We start from the raw sequence: 26,085 nt of genomic DNA on the forward strand, positions 1-26,085 counted from the left end.
TCAATTTGTGAAGCACCTGGGGGTTCCAAGTGCTCACTATGCATCTAGAAAGGTGCCTTGGGGGGTCTAGTTTCCAAAATGGGGTCACTTGTGGGGGAGCTCCAAAGTTTGGGCACACAGGGGCTCTCCAAACAGAACATGGTGTCCGCTAATTATTCAAGCAAATTTTACAATCAAAAAGTCAAATGGCGCTCCTTCCCTTTCGAGCCCTGCCGTGCGCCCAAACAGTGTTTCTTCCCCAAATATTGGGTATCTGCGTGCCCAGGGGAAATTGCACAACAAATTTTGGGGTCCATTTTTTCTTGTTACCCCTGTGAAAATAAAAAAAATTGGGTCTAAAGTAACATTTTTGTGAAAAAAGTTAAATGTTCATTTTTTTCTTCCACATTCAAAAAATTCCTGTGAAGCACCTGAAGGGTTAATAAAGTTCTTGAATGTGGTTTTGAGCACCTTGAGGGGTGCAGTTTTTAGAATGGTGTCACTTTTGGGTATTTTCTGTCATAAAGACCTCTCAAAGTGACTTCAAATGTGATGTGGTCCCTAAAAAAATGGTTTTGTAAATTTTGTTGGAAAAATGAGAAATCGCTGGTCAACTTTTAACCCTTATTGCTCCCTAACAAAAAAAAATTTTGGTTCCAAAATTGTGCTGATGTAAAGTAGACATGTGGGAAATGTTATTTATTAACTCTTTTGTGTGACATATCGCTCTGATTTCAGGGCTTAAAAATTCAAATTTTGAAAATCGCAAAATTTTCAAAATTTTCGCCAAATTTCCGTTTTTTTCACAAATAAACGCAAGTGATATCGAAGAAATTTTTCCACAATCATGAAGTACAATATGTCACGAAAAAACAGTCTCAGAATCAGGGGGATCCGTTGAAGCGTTCCAGAGTAATTACCTCATAAAGTGACAGTGGTCAGAATTGTAAAAATTGGCCCGGTCATTAACGTGCAAACCACCCGCGGGGCTTAAGGGGTTAAGAGTAGCAGTCCAACCGACTAAGCTCTTGGAGACACCCAACACTGACACACCACCATTTAAAAATTTAATGGTAGGTATAAACTTGTTAAAATAAATAAATAAAAAAAAAATATCAAATAATGGCAAAAAGTTTCTCCAACTTAGTGAACAGTGTTAGACTGTCTGCAGAATAGATAATTCTCTGCAGAGGATCTGTCAGTGCTTCAAAACTTTGTTTAATATGTAATGAACATGTTGTCTGGGTGTACTTTCCCTCTAAAGCTCATTCCCTCTGAATTTCTGATTTTTCACTCTGAATGGACATCCTGTGCTGTAGGCATATGCTGCGGTGACAGAATGCTCCCCGGCTCAGGATGTGCCTCCTACAATCGTGCATTATTTATGAGACGCTTTTTTTTTCTTTTTTTCTTGTGCAGGTATTCATTATTGGTCTGATTGCAGATCGGAAGTTTCAGCACTTCAACCCAGTCCTGGAAACCTACATAAAGAAGCACTTTAGCGCAACCCTAGCTTACACGTATGTTTAATCGTTCCCCTATTAATAGATGAGTTGTGACAGTGTGAGCCGGATACATAAATACCTAAAGAGCCGCTGGAATATCTCTTGTCGGAGCTTTTAAAAATTCATCACAAGTTTTTGACCTATTTAAAAAAACAAAAAAAGTGCAAATACATGCATAGTTTTGAAAGTTTATTTTACATTTACATATACCTAATCTTTTATGGCCGGTATCACTCATAAAATATCTCAATAATAGGTTTAATGTTGGGTTTTGAAGGCTTAGTATAACTTTTTAACCTTGATTTATTGTCCTTTTGTTTTGCTGCCTATATGGTGCATCAATACAACAAAGTAGAGCACCTGACTGGTTATATAACCTTACACACCCACGCTTGATTCACCGCTCTGAAATTATTCATAAAGGCGGCGGGCTCTTCCAGGGTTTTTTTTTTCTTATCTAGCCCAATACCAGGTTACCTTCTTTAATTAATTCTTTAAATTAATTAATACCTTCTTTAATTAGTGACCTGATACAGTTTTACATTTAAGTAATTTTTTTTTCTATTGTTTTATATTTTTTTGTGTTTTTTTTTTTTATGAAATTTTTATTTATTTATATATTTTTTATATTAATTTTGGTATTGTAACATAAAAAAATCACTGGAAATCAATAATGTTAAGTATCTAATAAACATTATTGATTTTAAAGGATTTTTTCATTTTATACTTGTTAGTTAGGCCCTAAAATATTTTCAGTTCTTGTTTTATTATTATTATTATTATTATTATTATTATTATTAATAATAATAATAATAATAATAATAATAATAATAATATATTCTTGTTATTTGGTATCTCCAGAATTAACCAACTGGCTAAGTAAAGGTAACGCGTAATTTACAATTGCAAAAACTGCTGGTTTTATCTCCTTTCTATCCCAATAAGTGTTAATCTATAAGTGATGTGCCCCAAAATGATGCCAACTTTCCAACTCCTCCCACAAAAAAAAAAAGATCTATTCTGTCTACAACAACAAAATGGTGAATATAATAAACTCTGTAACACATGTTATGTATAGTTATATCTTTCTTAATATACTTTGAGAGAAGTCTGCTTCTTTCGCCACTTATAAGCTGCTCACTGACGCCTCCTGAGTTTTTTCACTGTGAAAAACATCTAAAATCTTTGTGAATGGAAGTTACTGCCATCTCACCGAAGGACCAGATTAAAGCTGCATATTGAAGTCTATGGAGAGGAGTGAGGAGGAGAAAGCAAGCAGAGGCAGAGATACAGGCAAATGGGGCTGATGCTTTTAGCATTGTTGTATTTTATCCCAGTGCTGGATTCACATCTACACTTCTCAGTTGTGCTGTGTAAAGTCCTCCATGCTGCTTCTGAGCATGTGCAGACAGGAGAGCAGGAATCAGCTGAAAATGAGAGACAGCCTGCATAGGGGAAAACTAGTGAGACATGCATGATACAAGTACTTGGCAGATGCCCTTTTCCTCCCCAATAGATGATGTTGGGGAAGAGAAGAATCGAGCAGGTTAATTTTAACTGCCCGATCCTTTTATTCTCCGAGGAGATAAGCTGCTATCAGAGATTTCTGTCAGCGTCTTTCTCTCTCTGGCGGCTTTTTGCTGAACGAGCGCGAGGCCAACAGGTGTTTCACATGTCTGGGCCCCGGAATGCAAGATCTGGAAAATGTGGGCTTGGTGGTAGGCTTTGACACAAGCTGTGTACACAATACGGTATATATTTTTGATCACGTTTTTTGCGTTAATCTTTATTTTTGACGCTGGAGCGCTATAGAAAAAAGAAAAATGTTTGCAAAGCTGCACTATGGATGAGGAAGGAAGCAGAGACCCAAATCCTTCACTTGTACAAGGTCTTTGCCTAATAGCTTAGATATTCCGGCCTTTTACTCTCCATTAGCGATTTATAGTTATTCGCTCCATATTCCTGCTAAGTGTGATCACTAATGGATACCCACATGTCTGTTCCAGAAAACTGACAAAGGTGTTGAGGAACTACGTGGAAAATGCCGATAAACCTGGCATAACAGAACAAGTCTTCAAGGTCATGAAAGCCTTGGAATATATCTTCAAGTTCATCGTCCGCTCCAGAATTTTGTTTATTCAGTAAGTATTTTGAACATTCTATTGATGTTAGAACTTGGGGTACCTTGATAAGTGGTTTAGAGCGTCCTATGTCTGCGACAAAGTATAGGAGACCGCCAAACTATGGTAGGGAGACTTAAAGGCCATGCAGTGCTCCCTGGGAAATTAAATCTGCAAGAAGTCTCTCCACTGAGGATGAGAACATTGTACTAAAGAGGGGCATGAACGCCAAAAACAGCTGTCTACAATTGCAGTTCTTTTCATTTTGGAGAAGATACTGGTTTGACATTATTTGTTATAAAGGGGTCTTGAATAATTTTTATTCCTCCTTGAATATTGGGTGTATTCAGGCTACAAATAATTTTTGCAATTGAGTTTCATTAAAAATGTTGCACCAGTTGCCATCTGTAGCCTGTGTTGCTCTGTCTATAGCCGGCTGCACAATAAGTTAACGGAGAATCCATCAATTTGTAACGCTTTTTTTTTTTTTTTATCTTTCTCTTTCTGAGATCCTCTCCACTAATTTATGACCACAGACCACATCAAAGTTGAATGTTCAGGGAAACAAAAAGCCAATTGGTGCAAAATTCTTGCTGAAATCCAACTGTAAAAAAAAGGTTTTTAGCCCCAAATACATGCATTTATTAAAAAAAAAAAAATATTGACCCTTAAAGTGGACAACCCCTTAAATTTATGTGGCAAGGATCTATAAAGAGTTAACATTGACTTCTACCATTGGCTATCCCCACAAGTGGTCTCTAGAGACCTTATCTCTTTCGCCTGTGAAGAGGCTTTATGCATTCTGCTCCTAAAATAAGCTGTGAGCTTTGGGGAAACCTGGATGTATGTGTTTAATTTCCCTGCAGCGCTTCCACAGGAGACAAGTAGTATTGCATAGCTGCCATTTATATCAGTGGGATGTCCATATCCATAGATGTTCTGTGTCCTCCACTCTTTATCGCTGCTCTCTACAGTGGCTTATAAGATACCAGGCCTTATAACTAGCAGACTCCCTTCTTCTATTACCCCAAAATACAGTAAGGTATGTACACAGAATTTCTTTCAAAAAATTCCTGTACAAATAAATGAGAATTATGACCATCTGTTTGCTTGGCGCTTGAATATGTCATACTCGAGATACATGCAGGTCCCATTGGTGGGATCCGCATCTATGATGAGCCATAAATCTTTTTTAAGATGGGGAAAATCCCTTTAAATTCCTATGTCGCTTCTGATATATATTGTGCTTTTATTGAGTGGATCCTCGTCGTCATGTGTAATTGCAGGATTTTAAGCAGAAGGATAAATTTATTGTTTCTTTTCAGATTATATGAAAATAAGGGCGAAGCTGAGTTCATGGAGTCCTTGCTGCAGCTCTTCAAGTCCATCAATGAGATGACTAGCAGCCAGACCGACCAGACCGTCATAGTAAAGGTAAGGTGTAACTTAATGTGGTCCTTTTTTTCCTTTATATGTTCTGTGACTAAGGAGTTAAAGAGAAGAATAATTGGTGCACTGTAAGGACTGTACATGACACCCTGTCGTCTGATAGAAGCATTCGCCGTAATATGGCGTCTGACCTAACACGGCTCAATTAGAAATCATAATAAATGCGAGATCTGGTTTGCTTAAATAACTCCTCACATTGGCAAGCCAGGCTTGGCATGTCACTCTCCACAATGAGAAACGTTACCCCGTGAATCCCGGTTAGACACCTCTCACCTAACCAAACTAAAACTCGCACTTTGCACTGATGAGGGGGCAGCACCCTGAAACACAGTGTCTGCAACTTGAGATTCTGTAAGGAATAACAGAGGAATGGCACAATATAGAGTTATAAGAATAAAGGATCCAGAATTGATTTGGGAAATAAAATTACTTAGTAAAACAGGAGAGGCTACTGATCTTCTTTCAGTCACACGTTCACTACTATGAGGCTGCAAGAAAAAAGGGATCAGACAGCAAGTTGCAGGGATTGGCCGTAAGGAACTGTAATATCAGATAGGAATACGTGGAGAGGCCATTGCATGGGGATTTGTAGGGGAGCAGAGAGAAATCTTGAGAAAGGGTATTTTTATTATGTGATGTAAGACTACACATCACTTATTTCAGAGGTTTCTGCTCTAAGCTCCATTACAAAAAAAATTTTCTTCCTAGTCATGCATTAAGACCAGTGAAACTGCAATAGAAAAACATCAGATATCAAACAGTTTAATATGAGCCCAGAATGAAAGAAATCTGAGAACGCCTCAGGCTGTGTAAACCTTTCCCTTTTCCCAGGGTAGTAAGTGGAGTTTAAGATTTCTGCCTTTTCACATACTGATTAGCATGTCGGCGCAGCAAAAGGAGAAAACCAATGGTTTATTTGATTAATATCAGACGGCAAAATGGATTTCCAGCTGTGCAACGGAGGGGGATTGAGGGGCAGAGAAGGAAAAATATCCCACATTTCACATTGGCCTATTTCAATGACCTGAAAAAGTCTGACATCTCTAATCAGGGAATGACTGATAGGTTTATGTAAATAGGTCTTGCTTTCATCCATACCACTTAAGAACTTAATGCCAATCAATTCCCGTCGAAGGTTCATTTTGTAAGTGGCAGAGTGGTTCCACTTATTTTTGGATATTGGTGATGAATTGACGACTATTGAGCTTGTACTTCTGTACATTTATCTCTGTTAAGGTTAATTGAAAAAAAAATGATGGCAAATATAAAGTTGGTAGGATCGGCTTCAACCTTGTTACTAAGGTGGTCTCCTAACTAGATTGTATTTGTGTAACCCAGAAATAAATTAAAGCGGACCTATCACCAGATTAGAAGTGGGCAGTTTTTGCTCTTATTTTATTCCTTCTGCTCCACAGAGTAATCCATTATTTTTTTTTATGTAAATCCACCATATGGTTCCAGAGCTATGGGCCTATCTATGTTGATTACTAAGGGATCCTCTGGGGCGTGTCTTTAGGATTTGTGCAACACCATCTTAGTAAAAACCAATGCCTGAGAATGCCAAGTACAGCGCTTCGCTATATCCAGCAGTCCAATACAGAATTAATTTAGTGCCAGGGTGCATATTCAATCACAACTTCATTCAACAGGGGCTCGGAAGACCCCTTTTCTAATGATCGATGGAGATGTCAATAGTCAGACCCAGACTCTCTTAGAACTTATCACCGATTAAGGCTATTTGATAACTTTTTCTTACTGAGATACGATCCCATGCAGTGAAAATGTAACAGATTTCCCAGTATTTTATAGTTTTGCGTTTCCATCATTGTATGTGAGATTTTCAGGAATCTCATAGACATACTGCGAAAAATATCTGCAGCGCCAATTGGCCAATGCTGTGGAATTGAAATCAGTAGTATGTCAATTATTCCTGCGGATGTCATCGCGTTGCAATGCGGCTCACTGGTTTTATTTTAAAACAGTGCATTTTTCTGTGACTTGATTTGCTTTTTTGGATCAGTGACTTGTTTTTTAAATTTATGCATACAATAAGTATGTTATAGATTTGCATTATTTTTTTCAGATGGATTGTAGCTTTTTCCTCCACAGGCTTCTATTGTATGATTTTTTTTTTTTCTCTAGCTAAAAAAGCGTATGTAAGAATGCATCTTGTGGGGGTTTTTTTTGTACGACTTTTCACACTACTACTAATAATTCTAAGAGTAATCTTTGAATTACATAGTTTAACACCCAGCATAAGATGAGGGGATACAAGAGTGATGACCTCAGCATAAGATGGAGGAATGAAACAGAGATGACAGCAAAGTAAGATAGGGGGATGCAAGAGACATTACCTAAGAGAGATAACCGCAGTAAAAGATGGGTGAGATACCAGAGAAACGACCGCAGCATAAGATGAGGGGATACAAGAGATATAACCACAGCATAAGATGGGGCGGATTCAAGAGAGGTGACTGCTGCATAAGCTAGGGGGATACGAGAGAAATGACTGTAGCATAAGATGGTGGGGGGGATACAAGAGAGATGACCACAGCATAAAATGGGGGGATGCTAGAGACATGTCCGCAGCATAACATAGGGGAATGTAAGAGAGATGACCTAAACATAAGATGGGGCGGATACACGAGAGATGACAGCAGCATAAGATGGAGCAGATGCAAGAGAGATGACCGCAGCATAAGATAGGATGATGCAAGAGAGATTGCCAAAGAATAGCATGGGAGGGATACAAGAGAGATGACTGCAGCATAAGATGAGGCGGATGCAAGAGAGATTGCCAAAGAATAGCATGGGAGGGATACAAGAGAGATGACTGCAACATAAGATGAGGCGGATGCAAGAGCGATGACTGCAGCATAAGATGGGCGGAGGAGGGTATACAAGAGAGATGACTGCAGCATAAGTTAAGGGAATGCATGATAGATCACTTCAGCATAAGATAGGGGGATGCAAGAGAAATGACAGCAGCATAATATGAGGGGATACAAAAGAGATGACTGCAATACAAGATGCAGCAGATGCAAGAGAGATGACCGCAACATAAGATAGGAGGATGCAAGAGAGATGACCGCAACATAAGATAGGAGGATGCAAGAGAGATGACCGCAATATAAGATAGGAGGATGCAGGAGAGATGACCGCAACATAAGATAGGAGGATGCAAGAGAGATGACCGCAACATAAGATAGGAGGATGCAGGAGAGATGACCGCAACATAAGATAGGAGGATGCAAGAGAGATGACCGCAACATAAGATAGGAGGATGCAAGAGAGATGACCGCAACATAAGATAGGAGGATGCAAGAGAGATGACCGCAACATAAGATAGGAGGATGCAAGAGAGATGACCGCAACATAAGATAGGAGGATGCAGGAGAGATGACCGCGACATAAGATAGGAGGATGCAGGAGAGATGACCGCGACATAAGATAGGAGGATGCAAGAGAGATGACCGCGACATAAGATAGGAGGATGCAAGAGAGATGACCGCAACATAAGATAGGAGGATGCAAGAGAGATGACCGCAACATAAGATAGGAGGATGCAAGAGAGATGACCGCAACATAAGATAGGAGGATGCAAGAGAGATGACCGCAACATAAGATAGGAGGATGCAAGAGAGATGACCGCAACATAAGATAGGAGGATGCAAGAGAGATGACCGCAACATAAGATAGGAGGATGCAAGAGAGATGACCGCAACATAAGATAGGAGGATGCAAGAGAGATTGCCAAAGAATAGCATGGGAGGGATACAAGAGAGATGACTGCAGCATAAGATGAGGCGGATGCAAGAGAGATGACCGCAACATAAGATAGGAGGATAGGAGGATGCAAGAGAGATGACCGCAACATAAGATAGGAGGATGCAAGAGAGATGACCGCAACATAAGATAGGAGGATGCAAGAGAGATGACTGCAACATAAGATAGGAGGATGCAAGAGAGATGACCGCAACATAAGATAGGAGGATGCAAGAGAGATGACCGCAACATAAGATAGGAGGATGCAAGAGAGATGACCGCAACATAAGATAGGAGGATGCAAGAGAGATGACCGCAACATAAGATAGGAGGATGCAAGAGAGATGACCGCAACATAAGATAGGAGGATGCAAGAGAGATGACAGCAACATAAGATAGGAGGATGCAAGAGAGATGACCGCAACATAAGATAGGAGGATGCAAGAGAGATGACCGCAACATAAGATAGGAGGATGCAAGAGAGATGACCGCAACATAAGATAGGAGGATGCAAGAGAGATGACCGCAACATAAGATAGGAGGATGCAAGAGAGATGACCGCAACATAAGATAGGAGGATGCAAGAGAGATGACCGCAACATAAGATAGGAGGATGCAAGAGAGATGACCGCAACATAAGATAGGAGGATGCAGGAGAGATGACCGCAACATAAGATAGGAGGATGCAGGAGAGATGACCGCAACATAAGATAGGAGGATGCAAGAGAGATGACAGCAACATAAGATAGGAGGATGCAAGAGAGATGACCGCAACATAAGATAGGAGGATGCAAGAGAGATGACCGCAACATAAGATAGGAGGATGCAAGAGAGATTACCACAGCATAATATAAGGGGATTCAAGAGAGAATACCTCAGCATAAAATGAGGAGTGGGGGGCGCTAAACAGATAGTTCATACTGTATTTCCGAACTGTGAGCGCCTTGGTTTCTTTTGGATTAAGTGTCTTTTGATTAAAAAAAGCTTTTTTAATTTTTCTTCAACATGTTGCTTACTACTGAGCAAGTAGCCCATCCTACGTATGAACATGCAGGGTTGCTATTGACAGGGTATTAAAGGCCGCCCCTCATGAGGACAACCATTGTTCATATACCCTACTAAGTCATACAGACCCCCTGTAGGAGGGTTCCCTTCTGTCTGAACAGTCTGACTTGAGCCTTCCTTGTGTTGTATGGGCAGCCGTTTTCTCTGAATACAGTCTTACAATTCCTCTACACTGCAGAGAAGAAATGATTGGCTCAGCTGCAGTTTTTCTGACAGTATCAACTGTTTACCGGGGTGCATATCTCTTACCCAACAACCCCTTTAAGCAAATCAGTCTGTGCTATATTCAATCATTTTTTTGTCTTTTTTTGCGCTTTGACTTTTTTTTTTTCCTGAGGGCTGATTTTTAGATTTTAATTGGAACCAATATTCTCTATTTAAGGTGCCCAATAAAGCAACATCATCCCTTTAATAAAAAATAATCATCTAAAATTTGAAAAAGATTAAAGCCAGCTGGCAATAAATCTTATTTAATAACCCACTAATTTGAGTTTTAATCTAATGGGAACCAGGCCAAACACAAATTATTTAGCCACAAAAGGAGTGTTAGTGAGGGTCACCTCCCCAACCATTTACATGACCATGATGAGCTAGTGATGCTACTTCCATTTATAAAGTACATTGATCCTCAACCTCCAGAGGACATCATTTGAATTTGGACACAATTTTCACTGATTTTACTTTTTTTTTCAACTCTTTATTGAATTGTTATATAGTGTATATAAAAAATGCAATATCCTATGTGGTGCCAAGTATAAGTATTACATACGTAGCAATACCAATTATGTGTACTTTTTTTTTTTTTTATAAAGAAGAGCTAAGTTTTTTAGTTCCCTGCTTTTTTTTTAAACAAATTTTATTGAACTTTTGTAGCGTTTGAACCTAGTCCTACTGTACGAATTGAATATTTGACACCCTGATCGTGGATCAGTACTGCAGTGCATCAGACCTGTCAGTCTTGCACAGAAATTTGGCCATAAGCTGGGGTCTAACAGGCCACTATAGCTGGTTGAGACCATTACTTGGGTTTGAATAGCGATAGCAAACATGGGGACCCAGCAATCCAGCTGGGTTCCAAGGGGTTTAAAGAGGGAGCCCCCTCCTCTGTTAACCAACTACAGTGCTGCGGTCATGTCTCTTGCATCCCCCATCTTATGCTGCTGTCATCTCTCTTTTATCCCCCCGTGTTATGCTGCTGTCATCTCTCTTGTATCCGCCGATCTTATGCTGCGGTCTTCTTTTTTATCCTTCCCCATCTTATCCTGCGGTCATCTCTCTCGTATCCCCCCATCTTATGCTGAGGTCATCTCTCTCGTATACCCCAATCTTATCCTGCGGTTATCCCCCCCCCGTATCCTCCCATTCTTATGTTGCGGTCATCTTTTATCCCCCCATCTTATCCTGGGGTCATCTCTTTTGTGTCTTCCCATCTTATCCTGCGGTCATCTCTCTTGTACCCCCCCCCCCCCATTTTATGCTGCAGTCATCTCTTTTATCCCCCCATCTTACGCTACGGTCATCTCTAGTTATAAGGTCATTTATAGACTGCCGTAAAAATGCAACTGTTAAAGGGTTAAACTATAGCTAGTTAATTTCAATCACAAGAATTTCACCCACTGCTTTTGAGTCTCGACTTTTCACTGATAATTTTACTACAGTCAAGAACCTTTTACAGAACCTGCCATAAATCTGTGTCACATTTTGACCTCTTTACAATCTCATTTCCCGTACTCGGTAATTATGTACAGTAATCCAGATTTGTTGTCTTAGTTGCATCAGTGCCGCAGCAGAGAGATTACAATCCTCTCTTGTATTAATTTCTTTTGGCTCGCAATGATTATTAATTTTGGTTTTGGATTTCCTTTACTGATCAAGTTTCCAAACTGTAAATGCATAAATGTGAAGAGGAAAGTAACAAGGTCTCTAGTGCCACTTATTGGAGGTGGAATCTTAGAAGTCAATATTGACCCTTTAAAGAGCATTGCTATATGTAAGGTAAAAAGCCAAACCAGAACCTTTTCCAGCTGCAGACAGCTATTTTAGAGTTTTTTTTCCCTTTTTTGAGGGACTCTCACCCAGCCAATAAGTCTTCTGCTTTGCACTGACGAGGAGCAAAAATCCTGAAACAGTTGTTGTGTGCAAATGGAAATGTTCTCCTTCTGGAAAATATTCTAGCTTGGATTTATATCCTAACTCACATAGAAAAGACTCTTTAAAGGTTCAATATTGACTTGTAGGATTACTGTCACCTTTAGGTGGCTCTAGAGACCCTGTTTAATTCTTCTTTGAAGAGATTTTTTTGCATACCTTTTTTTAACTCTCCATCACATACAATAGGCCTTTTATTTGGCGGGAGTTTTGAAATGTTTGTATTTCAGAGTTATTAGTTTTATGTTAAGTAAATGGTTTTTTTTGCACCTGATTATGTGTAGTCTCTTTTATTACATCCCTATGAAGGTCACTGATCACTTTTAGAGCACTGAAATTGCAAACATTAGACATTATAGGTATTTTTCTAGCCTGCGCCTGACAGTCACATTGTATGTGAACTCGTTAGAACCGATATTGTATGTGACGGAGGGTTAAAGAGCTTTGTCTGGTCTCTCTAAAGGCCCCGTCACACATAACGAGATCGCTAGCGATCTCGTTATGTCTGACAGGTAGCAACGATCAGGCCCCTGCTGTGAGATCGCTGATCGTTACAAAGCTTCCTGGACCATTCCTGGGTCGTTGCCCTCCCGCTGGGCAGTGTGCATCGCTGTATTTGACACCTTATCAACGACCTCGTTAGCAATTCAGAACTGAGACACGTAGTCGTGCATAAATTGGACTTTTCCGCGCCCCTTGTCCCCGATTGGTGGTCGCTACTGCGTCCTTGTTGTTCAGATCCCACCAGCGTTCTCCGGCTGTGACTCCACTTTGAAAAAATCAGACCTCTTTAGCGAGGTAGGTATTGTTTCGGGTCTCAAATGAGTTTCCATTTTTCATTCATTTATAGGACATCTACCAATTATCTGCTATCATTGCTCTTCAGGGAGGGAGGGCTTGGCTTCTATCTGTATATATATGCTTTTGCATGGGCAGATATTTTAGGGGTCTCGTGCACACACACCCACACAGCACGTTTTCTGACACGCTGTCCTGGCCAACCGCTTCAGAGTTTTTCACACGCCAATTAACATGAATCTTAAATCAGTAGACTCTGTTGTTTTGGCCTGTTGCACGCTTCACAACTTTCTTCATCGACGTGATGCAATTATGTACTGTCCGCCTGGCTTCATGGACTCTGTGGACCGAGCCAATGGGGAAGTGGAGCTCGGTGAATGGCGTGCAAACGATCCTGCAATTGCAGGCCTTCAACCAGTGGGACATGGCAGAAACACCCATGATGCGAAGACCTGCCGCGACAACTACTGCCAGTATTTTAACGGTCCTGGTGCTGTTCCTTGGCAGTATCAGAACCTATAGTGGGCAACTACTCATGTTTCTACACTACTGACATTTCTGTACTGATGTGTCTAATAAACTGTGTGTCCTACTATGCAAAAGCTTTGTTTCTCATTCTTTCAGTAGTAGCAGCAGTCACTGCAGTAAGCAGTCCATATATATATATACATATGTATACACATGTGTATACAGATACATACATACATACACATACATTCGTGTACTCGTATGTAAACAGATTCATCCATGTACTCATACTTATTTTTAAGTACATAAATATATACACACACTCATATACACATACGTATACAGATAACTATATATATACACATACATACTCTCAAACATACAGATATGCATACACATAAATGACCATTTACATGACCATTTATATATATATATATATATATATATATATATATATATATATATATATATATATATATATATTCATATAAATATATTCATATAAATATATATATATATATATATATATATATATATTCATATAAATATATGGACATCCATACATCTGTACAGGAACAATGCACACACCAGTGTTCCCGTCTGACCGGAGACGCAGTAGCAATGTTAAACCAAGGCCGCCCAATCAGAACGCAGTAGCGTCCACCAATCGGAGATGAGGGGCGCGGAAAAGTAACTTTATGCACGCCTTTGTGACACAGTACAGTCCCTATCAAGGTGTGGATCGTTGAAATAGCTGCTGTGTGAAAGCGTCCCAACGACCGCTCAGATCCTTAGTTCGATCGCTGGGGCGGCCTAAATCGTCGGTAAGTTCTGCATGTTTGACAGCTCCCCAGCGATCACGAAACGACTTTCCAGTGATCCCAAAACCGTGACGCACTAACTATCTCGCTAGCGATCTCGTTATGTGTGACGGGGCCTTAAGTCTCCTTAGAGGGAAGATATCATCTGAAAATGACCTATTGTTTAAAACAGGCGAACATGTATATTTTGAAACTGACAGTTTTTGTGCTTTTTTTTTATCTATCTTTTAAAAAAATAAAAAATAAAATACATTTTAACACATGATTTAATCCATAGGTCATTTTCTGATGGTAGCTTTTCTTTAAGCCGGCTTGATGGTTTCTTTAAGGAAAAACTTTCTCTTAGACCCTCATTATGAGGTTAAATGTGAACCTGTTTGCAGTAAATATTGCTCGACAATTTATATTTTATTTATGTGATGTGGATCTATTTAACATTCTTTTTCTTATTTGTCCAAATTGTGTTTATTCCCTTTTGCACTTTTGTGTTAAATTTATAATCACAAAATAGTAATTTACACTTCAAGCAAAAAAAGAAAAAAAAATTGAAATTCAGTTTCTTGAGCGTATAAATTAGCAATAGAATTCACAACCCTTATGTGCTCAAGATCTTCATCCCTTCCTATTATGCAGGGCAATTGAAACTCAAAAAATGTGTTACAATTGTGTCTACGTCAAGCACCAGCCCAAATTACTTCCCGTGAGGGTTTATCAGGCATGCATTTGCTTAGCAAGGACGTTTTCCTGCACCCATCAAAAAGGCTGGCTATTTCATCTATGATATAAGAAGCCAACCTCAAGGGAAGACATGGAGAGATCATGAACAAGTTTATTTATTATTACTCACCTTGCTCTGGTTCTTTAATCCTCCTTGCAGATTTCATATCCCCTTCAGAGAGGAAAAAGTTGCTCCAAATTTTAAACTAGATTTCTCTTCTTTTGTATTTTTTTTTGCTGTTTTTCTGTTTTTTGTTACTTTAAACAGTTGTGCTTTTTATTCAGTGTTTGCGATGAAAGACGTATCTATGAAATCTCGTTTTTAATGGTCACTGTCTTTTCAACAAACTTTAATCCATTTTTTTAATCAATTACATAAAATGAATCAATAGTACACGTGAATATAAGAAAATATATTTTATCAAAGACATCTGCTTTTTTTTCTCCACTTATGAGACATTTCTTCTTTTCCTCCCCTGCCTACCTGCAATCATCATTTACTTTGAAAACTGCTAAAATCAGTCTTGGTTAAAGTGAATTTGTCAGTATGATTAACCTACCCCAAACCGTATAGATGAGCATGCAGAACTTTCACATCGAAAACCATTGCCACCTTTATATCTTCTATCTGTTGCTGCAATCCCAAGTAATAAACCTTTTCTATCACATGCTAATGGGGCGTTAAAAAGTCTGGGTGTGACAGCGTAATTAAGAAGCCATGGTCTCCTGGAGTTGTTTCTCCTCCCAGCGGGAGACTCTCTTTAGCCTATTTATCTGTGTGACATCAGGTGTGGAAATCAGACAGTGAGCTATCAATCAAGCTAAGGAGGCTGGTGCTGAGTGGGGAAACAACCTGTCAAGCCAAAGCTTTAGAAAGTGCTTTGTCACGCCCAGAGGACTTACTATCTTATTTATTTATTTTACTCACTTATATAGTGCCATTAATTCCGCAGCGCTTTACAGACATTATGGGCACTGTCCCCATTGGGGCTCACAATCTACATTCCCAATCAGTATGTCTTTGGAGTGTGGGAGGAAACCGGAGAACCCGGAGGAAACCCACCCAAACACAGGGAGAACATACAAACTCCTCCTTCGCAGGACAAAATGTTGATTTCTAGGTTTTGTGTTCCTTTAGAATTGAAATTCGACTAGGGACAGGAACTGATGTAAGTGATGACAGTGCTGCAGAATACGCTCCTGCAATATACCTACAAGGGAAGTTCCTAAATTCATGTTAGTACAGCTCAGAATACAAAACTCCATACAAGTAAATACATAGTAAGCTAAAAAGATCATATATATATTATATTTTATATTATTTGAATTAAAATGCTAATTACTTTGGAATGCAGCAACAGATAGAAGATGTAAAGTTGTCGATAGGTGTATAGATCAAAGACTTGCATCACCAAATATGTGGTTTGGGGCGGGGGTTGATGTTGCTGACAAATTCTATTTAAAACAAGACAAGTTGCCAACTCATTGAGTTGTCAGATTATAGCTACCTATTGAAGTCTGTTTGAAAAGGGGAGGGGAGTAAGAAGAAGAAAGGTCAGGGCAGCACGGTGGCTCAGTGGTTAGCACTGCAGCCTTGCAGCGCTGGGGTCGTGGTTTCAGATCCAACCAAGGGCAATATCTGCAAGTAGTTTGTATGTTCTCCCCGTGTTTGCGTGGGTTTCCTCCGGGTTCTCTGGTTTCTTCCCACACTCCAAAGACATACTGATAGGGAGTGTAGATTGTGAGCCCCAATGGGGACAGTTCCGATGATGACTGTGACTGTAAAGCCCTGTGGAATTAATAGCACTGTATGAGTAAAATAAATAAATAATAGTCGAGCCAGAGAGAGGGAAATAAACCCCAGAAAGCAGGAGATCCTTCTGTGTGTGTTTCTCACCCTAGTGCTGAATTCACAGCTACACTGCTCAGTATTGCTGTATTATGTCCTCCATGCTGTTGGTACTTAAGAACATATGCTACATAGACAGGACAACAGGATTCTCTAAAGTCTGTGTGTGATGTGTATGTTAAACATCTTGGCAGCTAATCTCTACCCACTAGCTCAGAGACAATTGAAAATGAGAGCGGAGGGGAAAACTATTGAAAATGCAGGATATAATGGTGTTATTCCTGATGTACACATGATCAACAGCTTGTTCTAAAGTCACCTGAAATGACGCATGCTTTAAAGAAAAAAAAAAGTATAGTATAATCAGTAGGTTTTTTTTTTTTTAGTAAGAATACAAAAATATATGTTTTGTAATATTACTGTAATATAATTTTTTTTTTCAGGGTGCTGCGCTGAAATATCTGCCTACTATTGTGAATGATGTGAAACTTGTATTCGACCCCAAGGAGTTAAGGTAAGTAGCCATCCTAACTAATACCACCACCGCATCCAGAGCATTAGAATGGTCCTCTAGCCTAAAATCATCAGGTTTTGTAGAAAAATTTTTTTCCAACCAAAGGCATTTTGTAGTTTATAATCCAGTTTAACAGTAAAAGTGAGATTAGCCGGTCCTTGGAGACCGAGTGGAGCATTGTGTACACCGTTCTGCTCGCTCCCCGACGATTAACCTCTGTTTATTCTCAAGGGGTGGCCTCAGGAGACGGAAAAACAACCACCAAAGTTTCTGACGTTGCTATTGCGTTACATTTTACCAGTGATTTCCCAGCTTTGAGCACCATTTTACTATTGTTGTTTTTCTTCTCTTTTAAAATTATTCCAAAGTGATACATTTTTTTAATACATCATTATTATGGTCAAGGCTCAGTTTGTCCTATACAGTATTTTAAATCCCCCTTCATATAGATAAAAATATAGGATATTAACATTAAGTCCAGGCCCAACAAATATGTCATTTAAGAGGTTTTTAAACCTCTTAAAAAAAACAACCTGTCAAAACCAATCCAGTGCCAATTTTCCTGAAGTCTCAACCACATTTGGTTTACTATTTAAATGTGAAAAATGCCTTTGTATCACTTCACTGCTGTAGCCAATCACTGGCATCAGCGGTGGCGTGAAAACAAGGACCGCCCACTGGACTCCTAAGCATAGAAAGAAAGAGGATTTAAATCCATTAAAGGGGTAGTCTCATATCCAATGGGGCATCTCTCTGGAGAACAGAGCCTGATCATGTTACCGTAGTAGTGCATGTGCAACATGAGCGATTCCTTTTAAAACCTTCAAAGAAAAGGAATTTTCAAAACTATTGTAATTATGGGTGATTTTTTTACTTTCTTTTTTTTGCTTACATTTTTTTTTAGGTTTATTTACGGAGTCAATGCTCATCATAATAGTTAAGAATTTTTTCTAAGTGTTTTTTTTTTTTTATTATTTAAAATTTAATTTTCCTTTTCCGCAGCAAACTTTTTACTGACTTCATCCTGAACGTTCCTAGAGATCGCCTGGTACGACAAAAGCTCTACTGCCTTATTGAGATAGTACACAGCGACCTTTTCAGCCAGCTCGGTAAGACGGGAACGGTCTGCATCACTGCATTTTATGCCTGATAATAGTCGTTTACCTCGAGGAAAGCCGCAGTACAGACTGTTTTAATGCTTAATCTTAAATGAGCAATGTCGCTGTGATAAGTGGCATCAAGGTCACTTTCTATACAGTCTCGCAAACATTGGGCATTGGCATTAAAACCGCATTTCTGTGACCTCCCTTTCGAGGTAATACATTTTTTTTTTATTTGTGTTAGGAGTATAGCCATTTTTTTTTTCTGGCATTTACTGTTATTACTCTGCACTTGAAAATATAGGTCATATATAATGGTGCAGATCAATATCAGATCCGAGCCTTCTGTGGGATTTACCCTCAAATGCAAGCAAATTAGATTTCAGTCCATTTCCCAGTTTAGGCCAGAATTGATCTTTTTAGCTTACTATGTATTTACTTGTATGGAGTTTTGTATTCTGAGCTGTACTAACATGAATTTAGGAACTTCCCTTGTAGATATATTGCAGGAGCGTATTCTGCAGCACTGTCATCACATCAGTTCCTGTCCCTAGTCTAATTTCAATTTTAAAGGAACACAAAACCTAGAAATCAACATTTAAAGGGATTATTCAGGACTATATAATTTTTTTTAAATACGGGCCTAAGGACTACCTGCCTGTTGTACCCGGTTCAGATATCTGCCGGCATAGACCACTCCTGCCGGCAATTTAGTGGCTTCTCATCCGCTCTGCTCTGTCGATGGGTCGTGGCTGCCGATATCATGCTGATTGACAACTGCAGAAAGTTAGCTGTCCATCACCATGATGTCGACAGTTACGCCCCATCGACAGAGCAACCTGCAAGAAGAAAAGGTGCTCTGTATACGTGGAGCAGCCAAATCGCCGGCAGGAGCGGTTGTTGACCGCATTGAGCCCGCACCTGGTAGAACAGGCAGGTAGTTTACCTGTATTAAGCCTTGTTCAGTGTTTGGTCAGTATTTTACATCCATATTTGTAAGCCAAAATCATGAGTAGAAAGGTGCCCGGCTGACATACTAAAAGCGCTACTCCAGGGAGAAGATTAACTTTATTTCTGCTGAGAGCCGCCGGCTTTCAGTTATATAGGTGTGCCAAGGTGGCCACAGTCACTGCTCACCGAATTGTGAGCGGTAGCTATAAGCACATCCAGTACTTTGACTGACAGCTGACTCTCCACTGATGCACTGCAGGGCCGGCTGTCAATCAATGTGCCAGGGTGTTCTTACAGCCGACGCTCACACTGTAACCGTGACCGCATGCCTGTACGACTGAAAGCCTACAGCTCCTGAGATGAACAAAGCTATTCCTCTCCTTGTGGCCAGGCACCGATTTAACCTGCAGATTACCCCTATAGATGCACATTAATAGCCTTATTTGACGTCACATGTTTCCTTTAATCTTGCTGCTTGCTGCAATCTGAGTAGAGGGGAGAGGCTCCTGCTGCAGCCAGGTATATTAAATGCACACACCAGACAATGAGGAAGGAGGACATGGCTGAGGTCTTGAGACACATTTATTTCTCAATATTAATATGAGATAAAACTGAATCAAAGAAAAAGAGATTAAGGAAGAAATTGCTGGGAAAATATATATATATTTATTTTTTTATTATATATATATATATATATATATATATATATATATATATATATATATATATATATATATATATATATATATATTATAATATATATTTTTTTATTTCTTTTTCTTCCCATTCTGTGTATAAAGGATTTTTCTCAGCGTCCTAAGTGGTTAACTTTGAAAGTTTGCAATCTACTATGCGTTATAAAGGAATGGAGAGATTTCTAATTTAATTGTTAACTGCTCGTTGTCCAAGTTACTGCTGCTAGACTGCAGTGGTGGTTGGTCTCCTAGTCAAGCAGTGCAGTCTTTACAAGTTCTTGGCTGTAGAGCTTGTATGTGCTGCTTTGAAGCTAGCCGAATCACTGGATCTGGCCAGCTTCAGAAACAAAGCTGCCTCTACTTGCGACATCAGAGCTGTCAATCAAGAGTGCACCACTTCCCCAGCAAGCAGGAGTCAGAGGAGCGATGTGCTGCACAAGAGTGAAGATGAGAACAACTTTTTAATGTTCTTTTAAAGAGCACATGCCCACTCTCTGCATTGTCCAGTTCCTCTGTCAGCAGTAATTAGGAAGTGTCTGACTAAGTAAGGACAAAGCACCATGACAAGAGGAATGATTTATTCATATATTTCCAGTAGGAATAACAGAGTAAAGGCAGAATGCGGAGCTCTAAGAAAAGATAATCCAGAATATTTTTTACAGGAATTTCCCTTATATACCAACACAGCCATGTTAGACGTGATGACAGATCCTCTGTAAAGCCTGTTTATTTTTAATTTTCTGTAATATCTCCAACATATTCTGCAGCGCTGTACAGAGATTGACGAGCCTTTACATTCACAGGAAGCTGCGTTCTGCTGGCAGGGGCTGTCGGTGAGTGGGCAGACTGACTGTGTCCATTGGCCAGTATGTTATACTGTGCCAGCTTCCAAAATGATCGCCTGCAAATTGGCTGCTGCTTTGATTTAGCTCCTGCATAGGGGAAAATTACAGCAGTGCATCTTGTGAAGCCAAAGTCAACTTTATTTGTTAAACTCGCTTATATAGAAGCATCATATTCTGTCGCACTTTACAGACATCATCACTGTCCCCATTGGGGCTCACAATCTAGATTCCCTACCAGTATGTCTTTGGAGTCTGGGAGGAAACCGGAGAACCCGGAGGAAACCCACGCAAACACGGGGAGAACATACAAACTCCTAGCAGATGTTGTCCTTGGTGGGATTCTTACCCAGGACCCCAGCGTTGTAAAGCAACAGTTCTAACCACTGAGCCACCATACAGTGTTAACCACTGAGCCACTGTGCAACGTTCCCTGTACTCCGGCACAATGCGATATCATCTCAGGACGTTCTTTCGTTTGTGCATCATCTGTGGATGAGACTGGGCACGTAAAGGATCATAGTGACGATGACTAAAAAGAAAAGTAAAAAATGATGGAAAAAAACTTGAATTTGTATGTAGAAACCTTTTAAAAAGTTCTTTGAGCTGTGATCCATAACAAGGAAAATCCCTTTAATGGAGCAAAGAAGAAACTAAAGCATGGAGAACATCTAAACTGTATCCACATCATGCCCCCGGTTGGATTTCAACCCAGGACACCATTGCCTCAAAGCCCCGTAGCCTTAGGCTTATCCTTGCAAGTTGAGGAGGGATATTGATCTGATGCATGAATAAACCAACCTACCTCGGTAATTGTACAGGGGCTCTGAACGGCGGGATCAGTCAGTGGCCGCCATTGGTATTCTCTGCAAGTAGTCTGCTCGGTTACATAGGAGCTGATCGCTCACAGGTTCTGATTGCACAGAAGTATCTTTATATAGAGATTACATTGTTCTCTCTGTATCGGAGATGGTGAGCGCCATGTATTAGCCGTTAGATATACAGCCATCGTAGGAAGCATTCATTATGTTTTACCAAATATATTTATTCCAGATAGATATCAGGATTGAGAAGTAAAATCTTCTTTTTTTCCAATGGAAAGCGAAGTCCACACATGGGTCTAATGTTACAGATTTTATCTGCAGCTTTGCATAGGTAACATCTGCCACAGTTTACAGTACCAGGTATGACGATCAGAATTTTTAAAATTTTATCCACGTGCCGCAGAATTTTTCTGCATATAAGTCATCCCACAGTGTGGATTTATTTTAAAGCTATGGACACCTTTTGACATGGGGAAAAAAAACAACATTTTTTACATGTGTCAGTGGTTGATATAATTGCGCAAAGTTTAAGTCTTCAATCTTAATTCCTTCATTCATTTTCAGGCCCCCTGATATGCAGTTTGCAGCCTGATCCAAGTGTCAGATTTTTCTCTTGTAGGAGTGTCTCTCCCAGGAATATAGGCTGCATGTGAGGTCTGTGTGTATCCAAGGTGGTGCTGCTTTCATATATGAACACTAGTGATCAGCGCAAGTGCTCATTACTCAAATTTGCATAGGGTGCTCGGTTATGCACTGAGTATCGCGGGTGCTCAAGTGAAATGTTTAAGTCCCCGCGGCAACATGTTTCGCGGCTGTTAGCCGCAAAACATGTGGGGATTGCCTGACAAACACGGGCAATCCCCACATGTTTTGTGGCTGTCTAACAGCCTTGGGGACTCTTAACATGTCACTCAAACACCCGCGATACTCGGTGCAAACTCAAGTAACGAGCACTTATGCTTATCACTAATGAACACTGTTTCTGTCCAGCACTTGCTTCCTCTTCATGTGCTTTCCTCCCTATCTGTAGTATGTGATCTCTGCCCTCCCTGAGATACTTTCTTCCTTCCTTTGTACTGTGGACATCTGTGTGCAACTCCCTCCCTTCTGCTATCTCTAATACTGAAAGAAGGGACAGAAGAACAATAGCTCTGATGGATTTATAACATTTTTCCAGATCACTCAGCTACATAAAGGATTTACAACCTCTCCGCAGCAGAAAAACTGTTACATTTTTTATTGAAGACTATTTATAAAGTTCCTTAACTTTGCATTTACGAAACAATTGACCTATAAAAAAAAATAAAAAATAAATGTTGCGCATTATCTGTCAATACGCTGGAAAATCTGTGTTTATGCAAAATTGTTAAAAAATAAATAAATAAAAAAGGCACTGTACTCGCATAACCCCCATAACAAATCTGCTACCAATAATTCCCTTGGTGGAGGATAAGAGTAGTAGTCTTTGCTGCTGTATTATATTCATGAAATCCAGAGGACGTAATGAGGGATCAGATCATGCGGTTTATTCTCAACGCGTTTTGGAGTTGAACCAACTCAGAAGAACCACAATGTAAAAAAGTAATTACCTTTTAGGAATCTTAACTGGCAGAGCCACAAAATTTAGTGCTGATTTCCTTCTGTGAATTCCCCCACAGATTTCGGTCGCTTTTCTGCAGAAAGTTTATGCAGCAAATCTGACATTTGTGGATTCTAAGGGATTTTTTGACTTCACCAGTTGTTTAGAGGGGTTCTCTCCTTTAGACTATTAATCGCTACTTGTTAGAAGTGTCCTTTGTTCATAAGTAGGTGTCCGAGTCCCCTGCTGGAATACTGGGGAAATTGTACATTTCACAGTGGCCAAAAGGTTGTCTACCTAATGCAGGACGAGTCCTCCAGAGATACAGGAAGATGAGAGACCCCAGACCCAACAATGCAGATGAGCTGAAGGCTGCTATCAAAGCCACCTGGGCTTCCATAACACCTCAGCAGGGCCACAGGCTGATCCCTCCATGCCACATTGCCGCATTGATGCAGTAATTGATGCAAAAGGAGCCCGACCAAGTATTGAGGGCATTTACTGAACAGACATTTCAGTAGGACAACATTTCGGATTTTAAAAACATTTTTCAAACTGTTGTTATAAAGTATTCTAATTTACTGAGATAATGACTTTTGTGTTTTCATTGGCTGTAAGCCATAATCATCAACATTAACAGAAATAAACACTTGAAATAGATCACTGTTTGTAATGACTCTATATATAAGTTTCACTTTTTGAATTGAAGAACTGACGTAAATTAACTCTTTGATAATATTCTAATTTTGTGAGAAGAGTGTGTGTGTGTGTGTGTGTGTGTGTATATATAGATAGATAGATATGATATATTATACCAATGTGCCAGTCATGAGAAATCTAGTGTAGAAGCCATATGCAAATCAAGCTGGGTATGTTGTGTCCAAAAGAAGCGGTCCAAGTGCTGTGACACGCCCCAGTGCACTTTCAGCTTCATTTACATATGGCTTCTACACTACATTTCTCATGATTAGCACATCAGAAGTCGGCACATAAGGTATAATTTTTATTGGGGACTAGCTCCTATACAGCCATATCACTACTTCTATATGTAAAAATTAGTTGACAAATTATGTTTAGAGTCATATAGCGTTCAATCACCGTTCAGCGCCACCACAGGAGAAATGTAGAATTACACATTTCTCATTATTATCAGTGAACTGGACATGTAATGTATGGATGTGCTTTGTATTTCTGAGCAAGATGCATGCTTTTTTTTTAGCTTCTATCCGCTCTGACTAATAAATTTAGGGGTCTACCTGAGGGATCCTGTCTATACAGAATATTTAAAAATAGGTTTTCTAAATCAGGGAAAGCTTTGGGGGGAGGCGCTGGTTCTCCTTTAAAGAGACCAACTGTATTTGGAGTCTTGTAGACCTGCTGAATGGATATGGAGTCTTATTGGTAACGCTAAATGGGTGAAAAATCTGATATAGCTTAAAATTGTGCCAAATACATACCCTATAGAAGTGAATGGCAATAATAAAGATAATAATTTCCTTCTTTTGAAAAGAATAAGATGTCGGATGCTACTTTAAAGAGATTGTCCAGTGTCTTGATAAGTCTGCTGTCATTGTGTAACTTCTGGCAGTATGTGGTGCACACTGTCAGGAATCACCGGTATTTGCAGACTTCCGTCCATATAATCCGACTAGACATGCCTGGTATCTCTCAATACAAGTGGATTAAGAGAAGCAGAGCACGTCTAGTGGGCATGTGACTGCATGTATGCAAATCGCGTATTGCGGTCACTTGGCTGCCCACTCTGACCGGGCAATACCGGAGAATCCTGACCGTGTGTGCACCGCATACAACCATATTAACCATACAAGCAATGTCTCGTTGTTAAACATCCATTCTCCTCGGTGTAACAGTTTGCTTTGTCTTCAGAGTGCAGAGAGATCTTACTCCCAATGATGACGGATCAGCTGAAGCATCACTTGGAGCGACAGGAGGAACTTGAAGCTTGTTGCCAATTGCTTAGTAACATCCTGGAGGTGCTTTACAGGAAAGACGTGGTTAGTAATGGGAAAAGCTCGCTCACTTTTATAAACCGACAAATTGTGTTATAGCATTTCCTCTGGGAGATTCTCTATGTGCTGCCAGATACACCGATCCATCCTAATCAAGTCATTGACATTGGATGGTTACTAGTGTGAGCGCAAGTGCTCGCTATTTGAGTTTGCATCGGGTGCTCGGGTATGCACTGAGTATCGCGGGTGCTCGGGTGACATGCTCGAGTCTCCACCCCACATGTTTTGCAGCTGTTATACAATCAAAAAAAACCATGCGGGTATCGTCTGACAAACGCTCTTTGGGCTGTCGAACAGCCGTGGGACGGGGACTCGAGCATGTCACTCGAGCACCCGCTATACTTGGTGAGCACTTTCGCTCATCACTAATGGTTCCCCTTAAATGGGTTGTCCAGGACTTCAAAATTGATGACCTATCCTCTAGAGATTTTATCAATATGAGATCGGTGGGGGTCCAATAACCTGAAACCCCCTAAGATCAGCATGAAATCCACTATGACAGTGGCAAGCAATGCAATGTTCAGAACACAGCAGCCGTGTACATTGCTTACTGGCCACTGCTGGGAACTGAGATTATCACCCATTCAAGTCCACTAAGTTCCGGACAATCTTTTTAAGATCCGTGTCCACCCTTGAACACCATATTCATTTTTTTTTAATCAAAATTCTTCACTGATTGATTACTTAGTCTATTTTTTTATAGAGGATAGATCTCTAAAATGTTCTCTATGTACAGTACAGATCAAAGGTTTGGACACGCCTTCTCATTTAAAGATTTTTCTGTATTTTCATTACTTTGAAAATTGTACATTCACACTGAAGGCATCAAAACTATGAATTAACACATGTGGAATTATATACTTAAC

At 39.9% G+C, this 26,085-nt stretch overlaps 1 protein-coding gene across 1 annotated transcript in view; it reads left to right on the forward strand.

Moving 5' to 3' along the window:
- Positions 1–26,085, forward strand: part of DOCK1 (dedicator of cytokinesis 1) — a 412,678-nt gene that overhangs the window by 130,620 nt on the left and 255,973 nt on the right. The window contains exons 21-26 of the mRNA XM_073685060.1: positions 1,399–1,499; positions 3,491–3,625; positions 4,930–5,038; positions 17,128–17,198; positions 18,201–18,307; positions 25,077–25,204. Of these exons, the coding sequence (XP_073541161.1) occupies positions 1,399–1,499; positions 3,491–3,625; positions 4,930–5,038; positions 17,128–17,198; positions 18,201–18,307; positions 25,077–25,204 (651 nt within the window). The remainder of the gene's footprint in view (positions 1–1,398; positions 1,500–3,490; positions 3,626–4,929; positions 5,039–17,127; positions 17,199–18,200; positions 18,308–25,076; positions 25,205–26,085) is intronic.

The sequence above is a fragment of the Phyllobates terribilis genome, unplaced genomic scaffold, assembly GCF_046119375.1.
Source record: "Phyllobates terribilis strain yellow unplaced genomic scaffold, ASM4611937v1 Scaffold_5__5_contigs__length_657084704, whole genome shotgun sequence".
In the NCBI taxonomy this organism is placed as follows: domain Eukaryota; kingdom Metazoa; phylum Chordata; class Amphibia; order Anura; family Dendrobatidae; genus Phyllobates; species Phyllobates terribilis.